Raw genomic sequence first — 20,683 nt, 5'->3', positions numbered from 1 at the left:
GAAAAAGGATAATAAAACAAAACAGACATTACCTTATTATTACCTTATGTTCATATATGACTGCATGAACAATGTGATTCTACCACATGTACAACCAGAAAAATGAGAAATTATACTCCATTTGTATATATCAAAGTACATAAATGTATTCTACTGTCATATACAACCAATTAGAACAAATAAAAACATTTAGTTTTTAAAAAGAGTTGCTTAGTGGAGATAAAAAGAGAGGCTGATCTTTTATATACATATTGCTTGAAGTTTTATTTCCTTTGAGAAATTTCTTGGAGCAACAACAGAGCCCAGTTTTCTTTACAGCCCTTCTTCCCTCTCTGCTTTCTCAGTTTTAGATAGCCCACTTCTGTCAGGTGTCTTATGCTCCTCCTTCCATCCCCATCATGTACTTGGAGGTAAATTGTACCAATGTGGTCCATCCTAGACATGATTCAGCCCCTTCAAACACAACATTTTCAGAAACTAGCTTTCTACTATTCAACACTGTAGGTCTTTTTGTTTTCGGTTACAAACATAACATACAATAATTATGAACCTCCACTCATCATCATTATTTCCTTCCCAAAGTTCTCACCTATGAAGATTAGCAGAATTTTCCATGTACATTAAAAGGAAAATGAGAAGAGGTTCTATGTCACACAGAGATACAGAAAAATCTCTTCTTCAGGATTTTTTCTATCTTGCCCATACCTACTTTTTTCCTCTACAAACTTCTAACCACTTCCTCCTCTGTCTCTCCTTTCCCTACCCTAAACCTTGCTCCCTGTTATACAGAATCAAACAACTTGTGAGGAAAGCCATCTTGCCCACCACTATGTCTATAATTCTTGAATCAGTCCTTTAACATCTAAAATCCTTGATTTTCTGATCTTTAATAATATGACTACATTTTTAAGGAACATTTACTATGTTCCCATACTGTTAATTTTTTTTTCTGGTTCAAGAGATTGAACCCAGGGCCTTGGCCTTGTGCATGTTAAGCACACACTCTACCACTGAGCTATTTGAAGCTCTTTAATGCATACTCATTCATTCCCCACAATTACCCAGTGAGGGAGGTATTATTAACTGTCACTACCATGTCCCCACACATAATGTATAGATAGGAACTCTAAGGCCCAATGCCACATGACATGTAAATGAAAGTGCCACAAATCAAATCCACATCCTAATTCTAGGGGCCAAGTTCTTGACAGTATCAAGTTATATTGAAATATTTATATTCCTAGTAGAGGAAAAGAATCACATCAATTATTTCATATTCCTATTATGAAAGCATTATGTACTCTTTAACATGTAGCATTTGCTCAGTAATTTTGTAATTACTTTTATTTTTAATTTTTACATTTGCTTACCTCTGTGGCAAATATATAAAAGACCATAGCCTGACACTTTGTGCGTTATACATTAAAAAATTCTTTCTACTGACATACATGTCCTTAAGAATTAAACTGAGGTGTTAATAACAAACTCAAGAGGCCATTTATGTGAGGGATAAGATATGGAAGATGAGTTAACTAATAACACAGCTTCTGTTTCAATGATGTTTCAACTGTTGCTCAGTAGATGCTCAGTCATCTGATTTTTTAATTCAACTCAGTGTTAATAGTGCTTTGTTAAGTTTGAAAAATGTCATAGAAGTCTGTTTACGGATGCGTGTTTTCCTGGCATAGGACTTGTTATATAAATCCATATTTTCCTCACACCTGTATTCTCTCTCCAGCCTGATTCTCCCCACACTGTGGGCTGTAGCCAGGCAAGTCTCTGGCCTTGGCCCTGTACTTACATGACTTAGTCCAAACTTAGTACCTTTCCTCATGTGCTTCCTCCAATTACCAAAACCCTTTTCTGTGCTCCTAACAATGACATTTTTCAACTCCATTTCATTTTTCCCTGCTCCTCTTTTGTTTTTTTCCTATAACATATGAATGACATAAATAAATAGAAGGTGAATATATTGCAAGAGATAGTAGTTCAGAAATACTTGTTATTACAAGCTCAGAGTTGTCTTTCTCATCTCCATCTTCTAGAATATGGATTAAACATGTGTTTATGCATATATATTACATATGATGTGTAATATATAACACATATACACACATGGAATTAATGCATGCAGTTATACACTATTTTCTTATTATTCAGTATATCATGGATATCTACATTAACTAGGACACTTTGATTCTCCAAATAACAGAAACACAGTTCAAAACTGATAACCACAGCTTCTCCCTAACCACAGCATTAGCTTTTAATGTTCATACAATAGTATTTACTCAGCTTTATACCACTAAAATATCCAGAATTAGTTAGTTTTAGAAATAGCTGGTTCTGGAGATCCAAATGCAATTGTCAAGATTCCCATTCTACTATTACATCTCCATGTTTTAATTCTGTTGTGTTTTCCTCTTTCACTTCTGCTGTTAAGAGAAACATTTTTGACAATATAAAATTGAGAGTTCATTTGAGCAGAGAACCATTTGTGAATTGTGTTGCATACAAAACTGGAAGATGTTCAGAGTGCTCCACTCCCACTCTAGTAGCAACAAGCAGTGGACTTTTACAGGCTGCTTGCAAATGCAATGTAAGGAAAGCACTTAATGGCTATAGTTCACGTTCATCTTATTTGTGCATGGTGTATTGGGAAGTCCCCAATCTACTGGTTGTCTGTTTGTGATCAACTGAGGCCAGATATTTTCTATCTTGCCCTCTGCCCTAAGTCAGTCACACAAAAAAAAAGAAAAGAAAAAAGAAAAAAAAACCTTCAATTTTTGTTTCAGTTTGCTTACATAAAGTTCTGAGTAGAGAAAGAAATCCAAGCTAATAACCTTCTGCTCATTTTGCTTTAACATTACTAAAAATAACTTTCCTCCTATACCTGAGTATATGTGTGTGTGTGTGTGTGTGTGTGTGTGTGTGTGTGTGTGTGTGTATAGTGTAGAATTCAACTTGGGAAACTTATCCATCACTGAATCTTCATTGTAGCCAAGAGAATGGAAAATTCTGATTGTCCAACTTAGGATAGGGAATGAGGGCCAGCAAAAGAAGTGATGCTTGAGTAAAATACCAAAAGTCTGCCATATAGCTCTACATCAATATATAGTGTTATCTGTTGAACCTGAGTTGGGTCAAAGAATTTTAGTACCAGGTCTCACCGATCTTGATATGGTGACTCCCAGGAGTCAGTGATACCATGATTTCATATTCACATATTCTATGTATGATTGTGTATTTGGCCCACTCAAGGATTAGTAGGACACATTGGCCTTGTCCCCTTGCACTTTTAAGTAGCTGAACACTATTCATTTTTATATTTATATCTTTCTTTATTTACCTCCAAAGGAAGAATATTTAGGCTTGTTTTGCTAAATTATTTTTTGCTTTAATTCACAATGATGCAGTGAATATCCTCATTCATGTTTCCCTCTTAGCCTCTCCAATTATATTATAAATACAAATTCCTAGAAGCAAAACTAACCAGAAAATTTTACCTATTTTTAAAGCAATTTTGTTTTATTTCTTCATAAATGATCCCTTTTCTCTTGAAGGCCACATTAAGAATAACTATTTCACCTCCAGTTGCAATGTTGTCCTAATTTCTTTTAGTAGTTCACTCATTTAACAAGTTTTTTCCTGAATTCCTGTCATGAGTCAAATTCTGTGCAAGGTGCTGAGGTAATTACAAAGAAAAATAATCCAGAGTCTCTCTCCTTTAAGAGAAGGTAATATAGTCAGGGAGGAAGAAAGAGGATATATAATTATGATGTGGTGATTTCTGCCATTGTGTGTGTGTGTGTGTGTGGTGGGGGTTGCTATGATGGCAAAGATGGAGTCACTGTCCTAAGGAGGAGAAAAAAAAGCAACTTTATTCAAAAGTGACATGTGACTTGAGTCCTAAAGAATGCATAGAAGGCACTAAGTGTGGACATTCCCAGGCAGAGGTACTGAACATGCAAAGTCACCTGGGCATAGGAAGGGTAAGAGTACTCAAGACCCATTGGGTGTTGGTTGTAATAGGAGTAGCTCATACCTTGAAGAAATCTCAAATCACGAAAAGAATGCTCATCCACACTAACATTTAAGCACCATTCCTCAAGAGTCCCTTTTATTGTTGCCTCCACTAAAGTGCAAACTTTTTGAGAACAGGAACCAAGTTTTACTCATTTTGTATCCACTCTATATAGTACCTGGCTTAAGCATACGTGTGAAGGCAAAGACACACACACACACACACACAAACACAGAAATCAATTAATAATTCAACTTGTGATTACTTTCTCAAAGTCAATGATAGAGTTGAATTTATAGATTTTATAACAACATGCAATTTTTCTAACTGCAGAAATCAAAAATAAAGGGAATTTTAAAATCACCTGTATTCCCACTGCTGTCACTGATCTCACTCACACACACATACATGCACAAACACATAATTTTAATTTTGCTTTCCAACTTGCTTTTTCACTGCTTTGACCTGTTTGCATATCATCAAGTAAGCAATCTCAATGTGACTTTGAGTAATTGCCATCTGTGTGTTTAGATATCTAAGTGGCTTCCACATATTAATGTTGGAAACTGACTGATGGATACACATCAACTGCAGCCACTCTTGACCAACCCACCCTTGCTTTCCAAGTGGACTGCTTAAGGCCATCTCACCTCCACCACTGCTCTCCACTTTTGGAGACAGAGCAACACCATGAACACAGAAATCTTAAAAAACCCTGTGGACTTAGAACACCACTCCGGCTCCCCTTCATAGGCCTCTACAACACTGTGCCTGCCTGCTTACCTCTCTCTCTCCTCTCATCCTGGGCCGTCCTGGTGCTCAGTCTCTCTGTTCCTGCCACACAGGCCACATATCAGTTTCTTAAACACATAAGCTCTGGGTACCCACCCCAGGGCCCTCACAGAAGCCACTCTTCTTCCTTGAATGCCTTTCTCTCACTCTGCCCTCTACTGGCTTACTTTTCAGTTCCTGCTCTGAACACCTACCTACCTTCTGAGGCTGCCTCCCTGACCATTTGGGTAGCACTCTTCCATTACCCTGTACCTACTTCCTACAAGTTGTAAACAGACACTTTGCTTTGGCTTACCTATTTATTTTCTGACTCCTCCACTAAACTACAAACTTTACAACAATAGGGATTTTACCTGTTTTTTTCATGAATGTATTCTCTGACTTATATAGAGCTGGGCACTTAGTTGGCTCTCAAAACACCAGAGCTATTAAAGGAAGGTTTAGGCAGTGGTTCTCAGATAGGGTACATATGATGATGGATGCCTCAGGGTCAACTGGTCAATTGTTAAAAATGCAAATTTGAAGGCCTCTATTGAAAGTATTGTGAGTAGAAGCCCCACAGGTAGAGAGCCCAGTCTTCTATTTTTAAGAAGTCTTACAAGAAATTTTTTACATTCACTAGTTTGACAACCATTTTTATACGGTATTGGTTTAGAAAACATACAAACACATTTTGCCTCATTAGGGAAAATTTGGGAAGACCCAAAATTTCTTAGAATATGAGATATGAACTTCAAATGCCACTGAATTTAACCTCTCATTTTATTGAGGAAGAAATGTCACACAAAAAAATACATTTTATCCTAACATAACAATAAGTGACAATTCTACTTATAAGGTTGCTTTTATGATTGTGAAACATACATATTTCTTACCATATAAAATTTAATTATGTATCATATACTTTTTTGAGGAGTCCTCAAATATGAAGCTACTTTTTATATTGATAGGTGATTATTAATTAAGTTAAAATTTAAGTATCTGTATAGAAAAACTGCATTTTTATTTTTCTCAAGATGGTTCAAGCAATGAATTGACCCAGATAATTTATCCGACATTTTACTTTTGAGGTGAATTTTTCAATAGTGATTTTAGGTCATGTATTTAGATGAGAATTGTTAGTTTTTCACATTTGAAGTATCTTATAAAATAGAGTTGATTCACTGAGCAACAAAATATCATGTGATACCAAAAAAGAAGGGAAAATAAATCAGATTGGATCCAAACCACCCAAGTTATCTGTTTGTAAAGAACAAGACTCTGAACTCCATGTAATAAGACATGCATAAATGGAAAGAATAAAAATTACGAAGCAAGTCTAAATACTCAGTGTGAAATGTAAAAGGGGAACTAAAGAAAAGAGAGAAGGACAATACTGATTGAATTTCCATAATGTAACAGGCATTATGTTAAGTGCTATTTCCTAGAGCATGTATTTTTCCCCATCCAGTTTTATTTAATGAAAATCATAGATTCTCTGGTTTATCTAATAAAGATCCAAAGCCAATCATTTTTTAAATAGAATAGTCTATGATAGAGTTGAGAATAAGGTATTCTGCAGAGTTTTTAATGAAATAAACATTTTTTAAAAAATTTAATAGGTAAATTTTAAATGTTTCCTTCTTTATAAGCAATTTACTGAGAATATATTTGAGTATACTTTTCCTGCACACTGACTTTTACATGTTAAATAGTATTTAAGGAACCTTTTAGGTACTTATTTTTCTTCAAGAAAAGAACACCTATTTCCATATCAATGATTATCCCTTTTAAAAGAGCTCACCTTGAATGTAAATGGAGAAACTGAAATTCTGATCTCCAAATGGAAGCATTTAACATTTTAAAACAAACAAATGAAAGCAAAGACTGGGACAAAAATTATTTTTTTAAAAAAATTCCTTTAAAACTATTAGAAAATAAAAACAGCAGGTTGAAAACATTACATTCATTTGCTTACATATCAGTGAAATTCAAACCTGTTTCATTCAACATTTAATCCTGAGATATGCTTCTTTAAATTCATTTTTTCTATTAAATTATACTTTGGCAGACATTATTTCATAAAAATTCTTATATGAAATAATTACTTAAGAACATTTAGAAAATATTTATTTTGTAAATAGTCACATTTTATATAATTTTGCATCAAGAACTATTTTAGAGTAGATTTTGTAACTATTTCAATGAAATCAATAATCAAATGCATTTAAAAAGTCAAAACTTCAGAGAGGTGGCAATTGTTTCACATGCAAGAAAAACACTGACAAATAAAAATAAACACATTTAGATCATACTATTTCTTATTTTTTTTTAAATTATTTACCTAGTATTTTGAAATATATTCACTCACAATTTGAAATCAGTATCGTAGCAATTAGTCTTAACTGGCTTCTCTATACATGTTTAAGAAAAAAAGAAAAGTAACATAGTATTCCTAGAATGATGCACTTTTAAACATACCACAGTCAGAATTCTGGGTTCAGCGGCATTTGGAATCCTTCATTGCTGACAAGAGAGTCTCAAATGACAATCTTCTTTAAAGCACTCTTCAGCATGACAACTGAAAGTTCTCCCTTCCACCGCCTGCCTTTTCCATTAGCTAGAGTCGTACATATTGAATGCTGCACAAAGCATTTGACTGGAGGGTTTTTAGACAACTCTTTAAATGGCTGAGACTGAATAATGACTTAAAAAGAAAAAGACAATTCATGTCTTTATAAGAATTTCTGTATTGCTTTTTATTTTTAGGGGATGGTTTTGGGGTAGGTTAGGGGGCTGCCTTCATCTGTCACCAGTTAATAGTGCCTATGTATGATTCATGTAGGTGACATTTAGTCATAATGTCAGTGACATTTTGATGATTTTACTGTCATTTTTTAATACTTTATCGCATATGTGTATTTGAACGAGCAGGGTAGATTAACACAAAAGGTGGGAGGTATGTTTCAGTTGGAGTAATAGGGGTCGGGCAAACACAACTAACTTTATTATTGGCAAATCAAGTAATACTTTCCTGATAGTTAGCTGAGTGGGTTTCACCATTCCTTTTTTTCTCCTAGTATATAAAGGAAACTGCCTCATTGTCTTATCACTGGAGAAAGGTACAACAGAAACTTTTATTGTTTCTGAAAAATCCTGCATTTGTTAAATTTGACACTGCATTATATTGCCTCTGGGCTGATGATGTGAGCTCTGAGAACAACAGAATTTGCTGCTGTCTAAAACTAAAACAGACAAATAAAGTTGAACACTTTGCTCCCCTGTGGTTAACATTACATGATGAGATACAACAAAGGATTACATTTATTGCTATCAAGAAGCCTCCACCGGCAGCTTGTAATTGGGATCTATAAGACTCTGAACCTAAGAACCAACAAGTCAATTGATATGGTCTTGAATTAACCACTATGCTTACAAATAAATTGATTTTCCAAAAGGTTCATGAAAATAGGAAATTTAATGGAATAAGTTGAAACCTTCATGAAACAAATGGGAGACAAATGGAACCTCTGTGTTTAAAGTGCCTGTGGTATGAAGGGATTAGTAAAATCAATAGGTTTCTGGGACTGGGGCATTCATATGGAATTCGAGTTTGCATCCTGCAAGACTTCAACCACCACAAGAAAACAATTAACGATAATTTGAAAACCTACAATTATCAGACATTATCCAGTAAACTCAGCAGTGTTTATTTTGATGACTTTTCCTTTTCCACCAAGAATTGTGAGGAATTTCTCAAAATATTCATATTTTGATTGAATCATCTGGTGGAATTTGAACTGTGCATGACAAAGTGAATGCAGAAAGAGGACATGGGAGATAAAGGTCTGTAAGCAGATTGGAAGGGATAGTTGTTAAATAATTTGTTGGAATCTAAACATAGGTCCTCCATTTTATCATATTTTATCTTAGATATAAATATCGAGGAATATGCAAGATTTGTGGTTGGTACTGTACATGATCATTTCCTAGTCATGTGAATATGTTCCCTAAATCGTCAATATACTAGTCTGGTGACTTCTAGAGACCTTTGCACATACCTTCATTACAGTGTAGCACAGTGTTTAATAATGTGTGGCTTCTATGCAATCCTGCCTACTATCTACCAGCTAAATGATAACAGGAAGTTAGCAATCTGAACCTAAGTGTGCTCACCTACAAGATGGGGGTAAAATAAACTTTACTTTTTAAAGCTGTTGTTAAGGTACAGAAGTTACCCACAAATTCCTTGAGAGGTCCTTAATCAAAGTTAAGTGTCACATTATTTCATGTTATCAACATTTAGTAATATAAAAACTCCCAATCCATTTCTTTTTCTGCTACATACACAATCTAGAGATCTGCTTAATGATGCAGATTTGACTTTTAATATGCTCAAGTAATTTCTAATTGGATCTTTCTAGCTTTCTTCATGTCTCAGCAATGCAAGAACTGGCTTGATATGGATTTATAATTGATTGAATGTAAGAACCAAGTGGAATATTTGTTGTATTGTTTAACTGATATGCCCACACAATAATTTATTGAATTTGCTTTCACATTCCACCAATGTGAGTAAAATTTGTGCAGGCAAGTTATTGTAGCTCTCATTTTGGAGCTAAAATTCTCCAAGAAACATGTAAGACAAAGCTCTCATGAGGAACTCTTACACATTCATAGGGAAAACCAATAAATTTGCTATTTGGAAATCTTACTATGTGTCTAATTACCAAAACAATAGTGAGATGAGAGGGGAAAAAATCATTGGCATCTTGGTATGTTTCCTTGTATTAATTATAAAAGAAGACTTTCTAAGTAGGCATGTCACCTTCCAAAGTATAATTCTCTACCCCACCCCGCCCAAATTCAATCCTCATTGTTATGTTTTGTATCTGGAACATTGCACAAAAGCTTATGTGTTGAAAGCAAGATTCAGAGGTAGGGATTTTAAGCAATGATTGGATCTTTTGGTTTCTGGCCCCATCATGATGGGAACTAGTTGGAGGAAATAGGTCTCTGGGGTCTTGCCTGGTAGACTTTACCTTTTCCCCTAACCCCTTCCTCTCTCCCTCTCTGCTCCCTGGCTGCCATGATGTGAGCATCTTTTCTCTACCATAACGTTCTGCCATGATATTCTGCCTCTCCTCAGACCCAGAACAATGGAGCTGGCTGACTTGTGGACTTAGACATCTGACATTGTGAGCCAAATTAAACTTTTCCTTCCCTAAGTTGTTTTTGTCAGGTGTTTTGGTCACACTGACTCAAAGCCTAATAGTGCACTCATCTAATTCTATTCTCCCAGTTAAATATGTTCAAGTCTTAATTCTACTGGATTCATACTGTAGTTCAGTTCTAAACACAGCTATTGAGAGCTGCTGGAGCTTTGTGGAGGTAGAGGATGGGCCGGTTTTTCTTTATTATTGTTGTAGAACACCTAGAGTTATTCTAGGTTGGAATAAGCAGAGTCCATGGCTTCCATCCTAGATGTTAATGAATCTTTTACTCTTGCTACTATCATTTCAGACGCCAAAATTAACAACTATAGATGTTGCCCATAGTGAGTCTGGGGATACGAATCTATTTTCCAAATTACTATGACTTCCTCTTTGAAGAGATGTTGAGTATCAAATCAAACAGCAGAGGCAATAGACCAGGAAAATCTTGATATGAATATTTTAGCAGTTCATTAAAATTAGATCACAGGGCTATTCAGTTTGTGTCATGTGGCACTGGCAGATGGTGTTCCTCTTTTACTCAACAGGTAACAGGTGAGTAATGGGAATACTTCTGTAAGACTGGCATCACTAGCCATATGATAGGGAAGTTAAGAAGGAGATGACCTCAATAGTTTTCTACAATCACCTTTCATGTGAACATTTCTAACAATTTCACTTTCCTAAATGATTCTTTGCTTCCAAATCTTGTATAGGGCTTTTAGTGTTCTGAAGGTGATAATACACAATTTTCCAGAAATTAAGAGACAGTGACAATTTAAGCTACCAGATGAATGACTAAAATTGGACTTAAATAGCTGTTTTAATTGACAAGATTATACCTGAAGTGAATATAGTGAGTGCTCCATATCTGTGAGTTCCACTCACATGGACTAAACCAAACACACACTGAAAATATTTTAAAAAATTGCATCTGTACCAAACATGTTAAGTTTTATTTTCTTCTCATGACTACTACATTATCTACTATTTACAGAGTATTTCCATGGTATTAGGTGCCATAAGTAAGCAAGAGAGATGACTAGATGTAAAGTATAGGGGAATGTGTGTATAGCTCTATTTCATGGAAGGGACTTGAGCATGTGTAGATTTTGATATCCACAGGAATTCTGGAACCAATCACCCCCAGACACTTAGGAATGACTACACTAAGATGATAAATTCTATTTGCATTTATTGGAAAAAAGATTTTTAAAGATTTCCCTAACTTTAGGACATGAAGTAACCCTGAGGCTAGCTGAATACAGACTTAGATCTTGTGTAGTGCCATCTCCAATTTTGATAGCTTCTTGGGCTTCTGCATGTATAGACATATCTATCTCCTGAACTACCTCCTTATACTTGGACCCTAGTGTTTTCCATCTTCTTCTGTCCAGTTTTGCATATAGTAGCTTCCTAATAAATACTATTGCTTTATTGATTTTACTTCATAATATTAGATACTAATATTATAAATGGTTTTAATCTCTATAATATGAGAGTTTCCATAAAAATAACACATACTAAAAGTTCATGATTTAAAAACAAATGTTTGGGCTGTGGATATAGGTCAATGATGGAGCACATGCCTAGCAAGTGGGAGGACTTGGGTTCAAAACATACACACACACACACACACACACACACACCAATATTCTAAAGATAGAATTTATTGTTCTTATGATTAGCCTAAAAAACTACACAGTTGTTTGTTTATAAATGTACTGAGTGGTGGATACATGATAAAAATAAAAATTCACAACTGACTTAAAAATCAGTTAAGAAATGTTTGCACAATAATTGACAAAAATTTTTTTCAAACAGATGTAGAGTCTATCTACACCCCAATACCCACCAAACTAGTCAGATGTATTTCTGGATTTCTTGGTTTGATTTTACATTTGACAATTTCAACTGAGCTTCCTCATAAATTCAGAATAAGAGACTACCTCAAAGGATCTACAGTTATTTTCTATGATCCTAAACTGTAGCTGAAGACAAAGTTTGTTAGAAAGCCCTATTTGTTTTCTATAATCCAATTCTAGTTATTACTTGCTGCATAGTTTTACACCACACATTATTTTCCCCTTTTGAGTTTGTACTCCCTTCCATTGACTATTTATGAACTTGCTTTGTCATGTCTTAAAATGGTCCCTTTGCAACTGTGTAACTTTAGTGAAAAAGTAAAATATCAGCTAGTATGCACAAAGTGCACAAGGAACATCACAACAAGTGCAATTATCACAAATGAATGGTGCTGTAAAGCATAGGTTTTTAGATGTGCAATTTAATATATATACAAAAAATTAGGGCTTTGAATGTACCTCAGTAATAGAATGTTTGCCTATCATGTATAAGGCTCTAAGTTTGATCCCAGTACCACGAAATACTCTGTGTGTGTATCAGATTATATATATATATATATATATATATATATATATATATATATATATATATCCATTCTTCATAAATATGAATATAAATATATGTTTTACATATAAATGTCAATTTGAACCCTATTAAAGTAGCTATTTGTGGGTCACAAAGTAATGAAGATCATCAATTTCATGATATCTAACCTAAAAGATATATCCCCACTATATGCACAGATAAACTCAAAATTTCAATGTGGGTTGTAAAGAAAAGAAGGCCAACAAATTTATAAAGTATATGGTATCCAGCTAGTAGTTCAATCAATAAAAATTAAGCTCAATACATTTTTGTTTTTCAGATTTCCTGTGACAAATATACACAAAGCATTTTCTGAGCAGATTATATTGCTCCTCCCTTGTATCTAAACTTTTCAAGTTCTAGCTAAATGACTTTCAAACAATTTTTTTTTTTTTTTGCTATTACAGTACAACCCTTTTTCAAATGGAAATTGTGCTGCACTCTAACCTCTGAAATGGTTAGAAAAGTGGACATAATTTGATAGAAGCTGGGAGTGTGGTCTCCTGGGTGACTCTGGATGCTTTTCCGGTTTGAGCAGAAGTGGAATAGTTGATGGGTAGGTAATCAAGCAGATTCAGTAGGACGTCTCACTAGGATTTTTTGAATTAGACTACTGTGGTCTGTTAAAATATTCTGATATTTTACTATCAAATCCAAAATATTAATGAAGGTTTAACTGATAATTTTTAACATTAATATTATAAAGGTTCAAGCCAAGTCAAAGACTTGGATAATGGTTACTATGACTAGAAATAAAATGATAGATATCACTGCTTGCAAGGTGATAAATTCTGAAGAGGTAGATAAGAGAATATATTTAATTAGCTCATTTTCTATTTATTTAAAGCTTTTTAAAATAATATTATAAGCACCCTAAGGGATAAGATCTCAATTTCTCTTATAATTCTTTCTATTGGTTCAATTGAAATAGTTCTTCACAAATTAAAGAGACTTTCCAGATAATCTTTATATTGACCAGACACAGGGAACACATGAAGTTAATGCAGAGAGATAAAGCTCTGACTTGCAAAGAAAATCTGAGAATCACTGGAATAGAATTGTAATCCTCTTTAACAAAACCCAGAGAAACAGAAATGAAGAAACTTGTTATAAACAATTAGCCCTGAGTCTATTAATGTTTGGTCTCACTCATGATTCTGTAGTAACATTAAAATTCTGCTACATTTCTTCACAAATTCATCAGTAGTGACTAATAAAGAACTTGCAAAATTAATCTAAGCAAAATAAAATCAAATATCATGCATAAAATTATAATCAAAATGTGATTATTAGCTGTGCAATGATCATTGAAATAAAATTCGTAGTCCTTGATCTAAATTAAATACCCCATTTTTTTTACATAAGTATCCCTACTTTATTCAATAGAAAAATAAAATAAATGAGCTTAGCCTGAGCTTGGATTTGTCTCAGAAGGCACCAAAGGGGAATATAAATCCCATGCAGTTATAATGATAAAAACAAGCAGCATCAATTTGACATTTGGTGCTAGATGGTCATGCTCAGATGCTTTGAAGTGTCTATAAAAGCATTTTATTTGATGCATGGTAAAAACTGAACTTTTCTTCAATATTGCATTTGTTGATGAACTACAATATCAATGATGTATTATCAATCTCCAAATTGTTATAAAAATATGAGCTGTGGGCAGCTTTAATATCCCCTAGACACATTCACATAGTTATCTCATTTTTTTCTTCAAATAATTTTGTCAAGCAGAAATGATTCAGTTTTTACAGATGAGAAAAAAGGCCTACTGAGTATAATTAATATCATCAAGTTATTGCAACTAGTTATTAGTGAAACTGGAGTTCAAATATTGGTCCATTTGACTAAAATGTATGAATTTATTAAACCATACTAATTTTCAAACAAATATGAAAAATGAAGGAAAAAAATCTCAAAAAAGAATACTACTGAACAATTATACGTTTCAGATCAAACATTTTAAAATTCTGTTTGGTAGACATAATGTTATTTTTATAGGAGGACTAAGTTCTGGTGTTCTATTGCACAGTCCAGTGACCACAATTAACAATAAAGTGCCATGAGCTGGAGTTGTGGCTCAGCGGTAGAGCGCTCACCTCACACCTGTGAGACCCTGGGTTCGATCCTCATCACCACATAAAAATAAATAAATAAAAAAAGATATTGTGTCCATGTATAACTAAAAAATATTTTAAAAAAACAATAAAGTGCCATATATTTCAAAAGGAATTATGAATGTTCTCTGCACAAAGAAGTAATAAATCTTTAAAGATATAGATATTCTAATTTTCCTGATTTGATCATTATAATTTATACATGTATTGAAACATTACATTATATCCCATAAATATGTATAATTATTACATGTAAATCAATATCAAAGAATAGAGTGTAAAGAAGAAAATGTCAAACTTTGATAAAATAAAGTTATTAAATAATAGAAATAGAATATGATATCTGTAAATAAATATTCATGTTTGAGTCTTTAATAAAGATACATATTAACATTTGTGATCCTTTGTGTTCTTCAGCAAAAAAAAAACAAAAAACAACTATGTAAACTATTATTCAAATATTTTTAAAATTCAGTATAAAAATGATGTATTGGTAGTTTTGTTTGCATTACCTTAGATGATTTTGCTTTGGATTCAGGTTTATCTTTGATAACAAAGTCATTAATGAGACGCGATCGATCATAGTTAGCATGTTCTGATTCATCCATGTAATCCTTCTCTTTTCCTAGGGCTGAAAAACAGAAAGAGAAAGTTACATGTTTATACTTCCTCTCCTTTTTCTCAATAAATATACTAATCTCTTCAAGTTTTCCCAAGGTTTAGGTAGGCATAATGTTCACATTATCCATCCTGATATTTACAAAAGAATAATCATATGGAAGTCTGCCTGTAATTTTATTAATGCTTCCATAGTGACTCTGTAAGAATTCAATGAAGCTGTGCTATTTGAAAGCTATTTAAGTTTTTTGAAAATAAATTTATAATCATTCAAACTATACTAGACAGATGATCTGAACTGAACTTAAAGATAAGAGATATTGGTAAGAACAGAATTGACTCATAAGCATTTATTTGCTTAAGTAAAACTGCATTAATTTTGAGAATTTGTTTTCTTAAAAGTTGGGAAGTTTTATGAATGTGAATTTTGCTGAAGGATAAAGAAATCCATAGAATAAAACCATGAACATTATTCCAACAAATACTTTTTTAAAAAAGAGAGAGAGATTAGAAAGTGGAAACTATAGCTGCCAAAAATGGAGAGGAGATATGAAAAATTATAGTTACTATTGGAATAATAAAAATGTATAAGAGATTATCATATCAATTACAAATAAAGATGTATATGAGTGATCAATAAGCTATATTCAATGTGAAAGAGTATACAACAAGATATCAGAATAAGAAATCTCCATGGGATCCATAATTATGACCAAGAATTTCTATACTTCATAAAATTCCTATTTTGTATGATACAAATATTACTTTAAATTTTAAAAAAAACATTTAGATAACTATATATTCAGCCATTTCAAATATATCAAAATGGCTTGAATAAAATTATTTCATTGAATCTCTTGATACCTATCAAGTATTAATTTTGACCTGATGAACAAGTATATAAGGTTTTCTTAGTTTAATCAGTTGAGGATAGAGCTGTGGCTCAATGGAAGAGCATATGTCTGGCATGTAAGAGGCCCTAGGAGTTCAAGAGTTCAATCAATTGAATTATTACAGGGAAGAAAACTTAATTTCTTTTTTAAATAATGTGAAGCTAATAGTTTGATATTAGCAGTGGTATAGCTAAGATTGTGTAGGTCGTAACTTGTTTTTGCATGAAATTAATGATCAGCTATGTTAAAATCTTCTAAGTATTTAGTGATTACATCTAGGCCAATTAATAATACCTAACATTGATAATATTTGCTAAGTACATATTAAGAAGCATAAACTTTGCATGCATTATTTCCTATTAACAGTTTTATGAAGTATGCATAATTCAACCTACATTTAATAAGTAAACTAAGGCACATAGAATGTAAATGATATACAAATTCATTAAGCTAGTAAGAGTGTATCTAAAACTGAATCACATCTGGCTAAGACTTCTAAGTTGATGTTTGTCAATATAGCATAATGTTTCTCTTAAATTTAGGTAAACAATAATTCATTTTTTCAACAATTATTTTTTAAATACCAATGGTATGAAAAAACTCTTAAAAAGTAGCAAACACAACCCTGCCTTAATAGAACATTCAAGTAAGAGAAGAACAATTTCTTAAAAAAAATTAAGTAAAATATTAAATATGATTTGTGATCAGAGCACTGGAGAAAAATCACAGTAAGTAGAAAGTATGCAAGTGTTAAAGGCAGTGGGAGGATGCTATTTTATTAAAGAGACTAGTAATAACATGTGAGCTTAGATCTGAAGAGGTGAAGCAGTGAGTCACATGGGTGAGCTACAAGAATGGTCAACACACAGAAAATAAAGAAGACAACACTTGCCATAAAGAACGGAAGGGGAAAAGAGGAGCACCATGTTTTCCAAAGTTGAGTAATGTAAATTCTGCTGTCATTATTCAGTGGGTAACCAATCTATTCACCCTTTTACTTTCATGAATTTTGAAGAACGAAGGAACAAAATCAACCACACTATGCATGAATGAATATGCCACAATGAATCCCATCTTTGTGCATAATTACAAGGTACTAATGAACGAAGTATACATGTTAGTAAATAGAAGGCAAACAGAAGAGCAGAGAAAGGGAAATGGAAAGACAGAAGGGGAAGGAAATGGGGAACCACTGGGGAATAAATTGGAGCAAACCATGCTGTGTGCATTCATGAATGTCCCGCTAATATGCATATGCATAATGTGCAAATCAAAACACACACATATATTCACAAAGAATTTAAATGCACTCAGCAGATACAGAATTCCCCCTCCATCCTAAGGCAGGGTATCCTAAGTCTGCTTTTCCACAAGTTTGATCGCATAATCACATATCAGCCTTCTTACAAGAAATCTTAGAGGAAGGAATGGGGCTTCTGGACCAGAGCTATGCTTTATACTGGCTATGTTTCCACTTATGGTTTTCTTGAAAGCTGCAACAAATTCACAATTTCTAGTTTATTTCAATGCACAGCTGGAGAAAGGCAAATTCAAAATGGAGATGTACTGGGTTTGGCAAAATTGTAGAGCAGGAGAGCTGTGTCTTCAGAGGCTGTATGCCTTCTCTTAGGTCAGCCCTTATCTCCCTCTTTGGAGACAGCATTGTAAGGTTGTAAGATCAGGGTCAGGCATTGAAGTCATGCATATTTGGTTTGAATCTTAATCAATTTGCTAGGTATATGACCTTAACTTTTTTGGTCCATAGTTTCATTTTCAGTTAAACAGTGTTGCTAACATCCTGCCATTAGAGCAATTATAAAAATTAAATATAAAAATGTGAAAGTACCTAGTGTATACACATAATAATGATCAATAAGTATTAGCTTCCTCTGTTTAATAGTCTTTCCAACAAACTGAAAATTTATATTTTTCAATGTAATTAACATCCCGTAACAGCTGATTTTGAGTTAGTGAAAGGGATATTGTTCTGGGTAGGTCTGACTCAATCAGATGAGCCATTAGAACAGGCTTTAGAATTCATAGACGGAAATCAGAAATGCTCTCTATTGCTGCTGTAGAGAAGTAAGCTACCATTTTTAGTCCTATACCTGTTGCTGGCAATAGCCATTTGAGCCTGGAAGAGGACCTCAGAGCAGATCTCAACCATGACTGACATCTTAATTGCAGCCCTTGCAGAGTTAAGCTGTGCTCAGACTCCTGACCTACATATATAGTAAATAACAAATTTGTTGTTTTAAACTGTTATATGTATGCAAACAAGTTACACAGCAATAGATTATTAATATAATAGGGTGATGGTTGATATTGGTGCATGTCCACACTAAAAAGTAGAATCACACAATTATTCCAAAACTCACAGTGAAAATAAACAATTAGGAATATACATCGATCGGGGTGTGCTTTTATGATGATCTTTTCAACATTAAACATGAAGTTTATGATTCCAAATGCCTAGTTATGAACTCTAGTTATGAAGTCTATTTTTTAAAATTGACATGTGACTTTTGTGAAAAACTTCCATTTAGAATTGGTCTCTTCAAACCAGACAATATGTAAGAATTGATCCAACAGAACATTGCCTCGTAGATACAAAGAGTAAAGTAGTGATGGCCTAAAGTTTGGTTTCTAGGGGCTTTAGCAGGTTACAAATAAGGAGTGTAGGTCTGTTTCATTTTGAAGTAATGGAAATGTACTATAATTGATTTGGATGATGACTACACAACTATGATATTACAAAAAGGTATTGAACTGTACATTTTAAATGGATGAATTGGTTGGTATGTAAAGTATGTCTCAGTAAAGTTATCTTAAAACAAAAACAAAAAAAAAAGAGAGAGAGAAAAGAAAAAGTACAATATCTAGATTTTTCTTGAACTGAAACATAAGCAAAAATGAAACTGCAATTGGGGGTTAATCTACTAGAGAAGATACCAAAATTCTACCATCCTCAACTTTCCAGTTGGTAAGGCACAGATGCTTAGTATTGCTGTTGTGTTTCCTTTCCCTTCCTCTCTCCCTGATCCTGTCCTTTCTTTCCTTTTATAGCAGAGAGCAAGCAAGAAACCAGGGAGTTTTTAAACAGCAATAGACAAACAGCATTTGCTACTGGGGAGGTGTGGTGGTCTGTGTGTTCCGGGGTGCCATTTCTCACCCTAAATTTGTCACTTCCCACCCATGTAATTTCCTTTTCTTCATCTGTGAACAGATTTTTTAAGAAGGCCTTCAAAGTCTTTTAAACCTTAAACATTATTTAACTACTAATTTCATGTTTATAATGATAATATGATAACTTACATTAATAAATACCTTTCATTTCCCATGTACTACATGAAATGAAACTTATGGAGAATTTTCACTCATATAATCCGATTCCATTGAAAAAATTTAGGCAGTTTTTTGTTGTTGTTGTTTAGTTTGGCTTAAGTTTTCTCCTGTTTTTCTCTTTCATTTTTTATAAATATTCCTGTACAGAAATATCCTTACATCATCTTGCTAAAGGAAGGGTCATTCAGTTTTGAAAGAATCAGCATTTACCATCTATCCATGAAGGTGGTATTTCCTCCTCAGATCTTCTTCTGCTATCCCACTGCCCACAGCCCCAACTAGATCTCCTCATGTTCCCTTCTGAATCCCATCATAATAATTTTCCTCTTCTTGTTTCTTTTAATTAATTATTTCATTCTTCCTTGGTTTCTTATCTTTTCTTTCTTCCTTCCTATTTTTTTTGGTTCCTTTGAATATGTCTGAAATGTCTGAAATTAAGCAATTATTTCAGGGTCTAGGGTCTATCTCTATCACATAATTTTAATTGCCCATAGAGTCTGGCATGACTTGGTTCTTAGAAGGCACATTCAGTAGAAGACGAAAGAGAAAGAAGATGAGGAGGAGGAGGAAAGGAAAAATATCCTTATTATTTTAGAAAATTGAATTAAAATGACACAATTCAAAATTTCCTTGAAGTTGAGAGTAGAATGGTGGTTACCAGAGTCTGGGAAGAGTGGGGCAGTGGTAGGGAAAGCTTTGTTAATAATTATTACTCAGTTAAACAAGAGCCAAAGATTCTGGTGTGCTCTTGTGACTGCAGATAAAAACAATGGGCTGGGCATCGCAGTAACCTAGAAGAAAGAATTTTGAAATTTCACAGCACAAAGAAAAGTGATAAATGTTAAAGGAGATAAATTATTCTGATTTAAACTTTATACAATGTAAACATTACATGGTATCCCATCAGTTTGTATAATTCTTATATTTTCATGTATCATTCAAAAATTTTTAAATATTGGAAAAAACAATAAAATTCTTTCATCAATATGTAGTTATCTTTCTTCTTGCCATTTTTCCTGAAATTACACAAAAGTTCTCTTCAATATTCACTGCAGGGCTGGGGATGTGGCTCAAGTGTTAACGCGCTCACTTGGCATGTGCGGGGCGCTGGGTTCAATCCTCAGCACCACATTAAAAATAAAGTAAAGATGTTGTGTCCACCGAAAACTGAAAAATAAAAAGTAAAAAATTCTTTCTCTCTCTCTCTTTTCTCTCTCTCTCTTAAAAAAATATTCACTGCAAACTCTG

General features: G+C 33.5%; 1 protein-coding gene across 1 annotated transcript in view; it reads right to left on the bottom strand.

Annotated features, from left to right (window-relative positions):
• Ano3 (anoctamin 3) overlaps positions 1-20,683 on the bottom strand; it is a 390,715-nt gene that overhangs the window by 150,567 nt on the left and 219,465 nt on the right. Inside the window, exon 4 of the mRNA XM_048788513.1 lies at positions 15,092-15,210. Coding sequence (XP_048644470.1) covers positions 15,092-15,210 — 119 coding nt within the window. The remainder of the gene's footprint in view (positions 1-15,091; positions 15,211-20,683) is intronic.

The sequence above is a fragment of the Marmota marmota genome, unplaced genomic scaffold (genome assembly GCF_001458135.2).
Source record: "Marmota marmota marmota unplaced genomic scaffold, marMar, whole genome shotgun sequence".
Classification (NCBI taxonomy): Eukaryota; Metazoa; Chordata; class Mammalia; order Rodentia; family Sciuridae; genus Marmota; species Marmota marmota.
This window is presented reverse-complemented; position numbering and strand designations above follow the sequence as displayed.